The following is a 2574-nucleotide window of genomic DNA, read 5'->3' on the forward strand; positions in this document are numbered from 1 at the left end:
TATATTCAATCTGTAATTTAGGTCATTCAAACTTTCTGTATCGCTCTTCTTTTAATTTTCATATTGGTGTAAATTTGTTAGGATATTCACGAGATGAAGTTTCCATTTTTCTGTAGGATCCTGGAAATTGGACCCACCCACTTTCCCCTTAGCCTATTATTACTCCCTAAATCTTACTCAAGATACTATGTAAATTTTTGGTATTACTAATTTATTATAAAATACTTAATGTAACTAAATTGATACAATAAAATATTTCTGAAATGCTGTAACTTTTTATATGTTACTATAAACTGCAATGCCAATCATTCAGAAGTATTTTAGTAATTAGAACTGAAATGAAGTGTTATCAAACATCTTAATAGTATAGTATCTGTATTTCATTATCATTCTACAGGTTATAGGAGCTTGTGCAGCTAACCGATTTGGTGGAAAAACTGTATTGCTATTTGCTGTTTTTCTTTGGTCAGTATCTACAACTGTAACACCACTTCTAGCGACATCTATTCATGCTCTCGTATTGTGTCGAGTTATCTTGGGACTTGGGGAAGGCCTGGGTATAGTATTAATAATATCTCAAAAGCAATATAGTGTAAGTTTGAAAAGAGTGTATTTTAATCATACCTATTTCAACATTTCTTTCATTAGGTCTACCTACTATTTTTCATATATTTGCCCATAACATTCCAATCGAAGAAAGATCTAGAGCATTTGGTTATCTAGTTGCTGCAGGATCAGTAGGACAAACTGTTGCTTCTGTTGTAAGTTCTTCCAGATTATTTTATTATTTTGTAGTCTGATAAATATTTATCTGTTCAGCTAAATTTAAATGAAGCCAGTTGCAGTTGACTCAATGACTAGGAAACCTGCTTGTTCATTTCCTCATAGTAAAATTCTTAGTATATGTAAGGGGTCATGGTTATTTTCTATATGCCATGTACAAAGCATTAATATAGAACAAGCCTTCTTCAGGGCTAAAAAGAAAACAAGCTAACAACCACAGTAAGTATAGAAAAATAAAAAAATATAAAAAGAATGTATAAACAGAATAATTTTACAAATTCAACGAATAGTTTTACAAAATAGAATTAATAAAATGAAGTGATGAGAGAAGTGGGAAATAAAATGTATACATAGGTAATTGAAAAAGCGGGTACAATAACTTACTTAAGGAAATGAAATAAAATTTAAGTTATATAATGCAAAGAAGTATGAACATATTAGTTATTATTAATTTAAAATTTAAATATGAAAAGAAAATGAAAATTGAGAGGAAGAAAATATATGTAACAATAATAGATGATAAAGAGGCAAATTGTAAGTATAGTGTACAAAACTTATAACGCGGGCAAGGAAAATGGATAAAAGTGGAGAAAATAAGGGGAAAGAGTAAAATAAAGAAAGGGGAAAGAATACAAAAAAGAAGAATGAAAACCAACCTGTTCGCTGAAAGGTTGAGCGCCTAATGGTGGTGGCAGCGCAAATAGTGGTCAAACTTAGAATTAAAAAAGCCGTTACAGCAATGACTAAGTGTTTTTTATAAAGAAAATGTTACGGGAGGGTAAAAAAAAAAAAATAAAAAATATAAAAATTTTAGAAGAAGAAAGTGTGTGAGAGGGTGATGAGAAAAGGTGATAGGAAGAATTAAAAATATATATGAACCAACGAATTATCGAATAACGAAGTACCGGAAGATGAAGAGGAAACGTAATATAGGTGGGGGACGACAAATATGTAAGAAAAGGTTTTAAAGATGAAATAATGCGTGCAAAAGTGGGCGGAAAAAAAAAAAAATAAATAAATAAAAAAAAATAATAATGTGAATTTATTAAAAAAAGAAAAAAAAAATGAAAATTACTTTTTTAATAAATTAACTATTTGTGAATATGTTAATGATAAGTTGTTCTTATCGGTTTTTAAGTTGATGGAAGAAGGCTCTAATTGGATATAGAGGCTTTCAGAGATGAGCCTTTTGTCATGGTTATGAACAGTAGCGAGTATAGATGTTTTATCGAAATCGAAGGAATGATTTAATAAAATAGAATGTTCCGAAAGTTTAGAGGCAGAATGATAATGAGAGGAAATGGAATATTTGTGTTGTTTGATACGGTCTTTTAGGAGATTTTTGGTTTCGCCTATGTAAGCAGAATTACAATTAGGGGTGGAGCAAGGGATGCGGTATACAATGTGTGATCGGTGTAGAGGAGGGATAGTGTCTTTTAGTTTTGTATAAATATTAGATAGTGTGTTGTGAGGTCTGAAGGCAATACGGAGGTTAGGTATAATAGAACGTAAGAGTTTTTGAATGTTGTCGGAAAGAGAGGGGATATATGGTAGTGATCTGTATAAGGGGGTAGAAAGGGGTTGTGAAGAATTAGATGAAGTGGCGAGACGATTTTGGTAGTTGTGTAAAAGTTTATTTGCTACACTATTTGCGCTGCCACCACCATTAGGCGCTCAACCTTTCAGCGAACAGGTTGGTTTTCATTCTTCTTTTTTGTTTTCTTTCCCCTTTCTTTATTTTACTCTTTCCCCTTATTTTACTTTATCTTATTTTACTCTTTCCCCTTATTT

At 31.2% G+C, this 2574-nt stretch overlaps 1 protein-coding gene across 2 annotated transcripts in view; it reads left to right on the forward strand.

The window, feature by feature from the left end:
- LOC106692650 (uncharacterized) overlaps positions 1-2574 on the forward strand; it is a 25202-nt gene that overhangs the window by 2579 nt on the left and 20049 nt on the right. For both annotated transcript variants that reach the window (XM_067049290.1, XM_014438713.3), the window contains 2 exons: positions 398-557; positions 649-761. In XM_067049290.1, the coding sequence (XP_066905391.1) occupies positions 398-557; positions 649-761 (273 nt within the window). The remainder of the gene's footprint in view (positions 1-397; positions 558-648; positions 762-2574) is intronic.

The sequence above is a fragment of the Halyomorpha halys genome, unplaced genomic scaffold (assembly GCF_000696795.3).
Source record: "Halyomorpha halys isolate HHAL.00 unplaced genomic scaffold, Hhal_1.1 Scaffold6.1, whole genome shotgun sequence".
NCBI classification, from domain to species: Eukaryota; Metazoa; Arthropoda; class Insecta; order Hemiptera; family Pentatomidae; genus Halyomorpha; species Halyomorpha halys.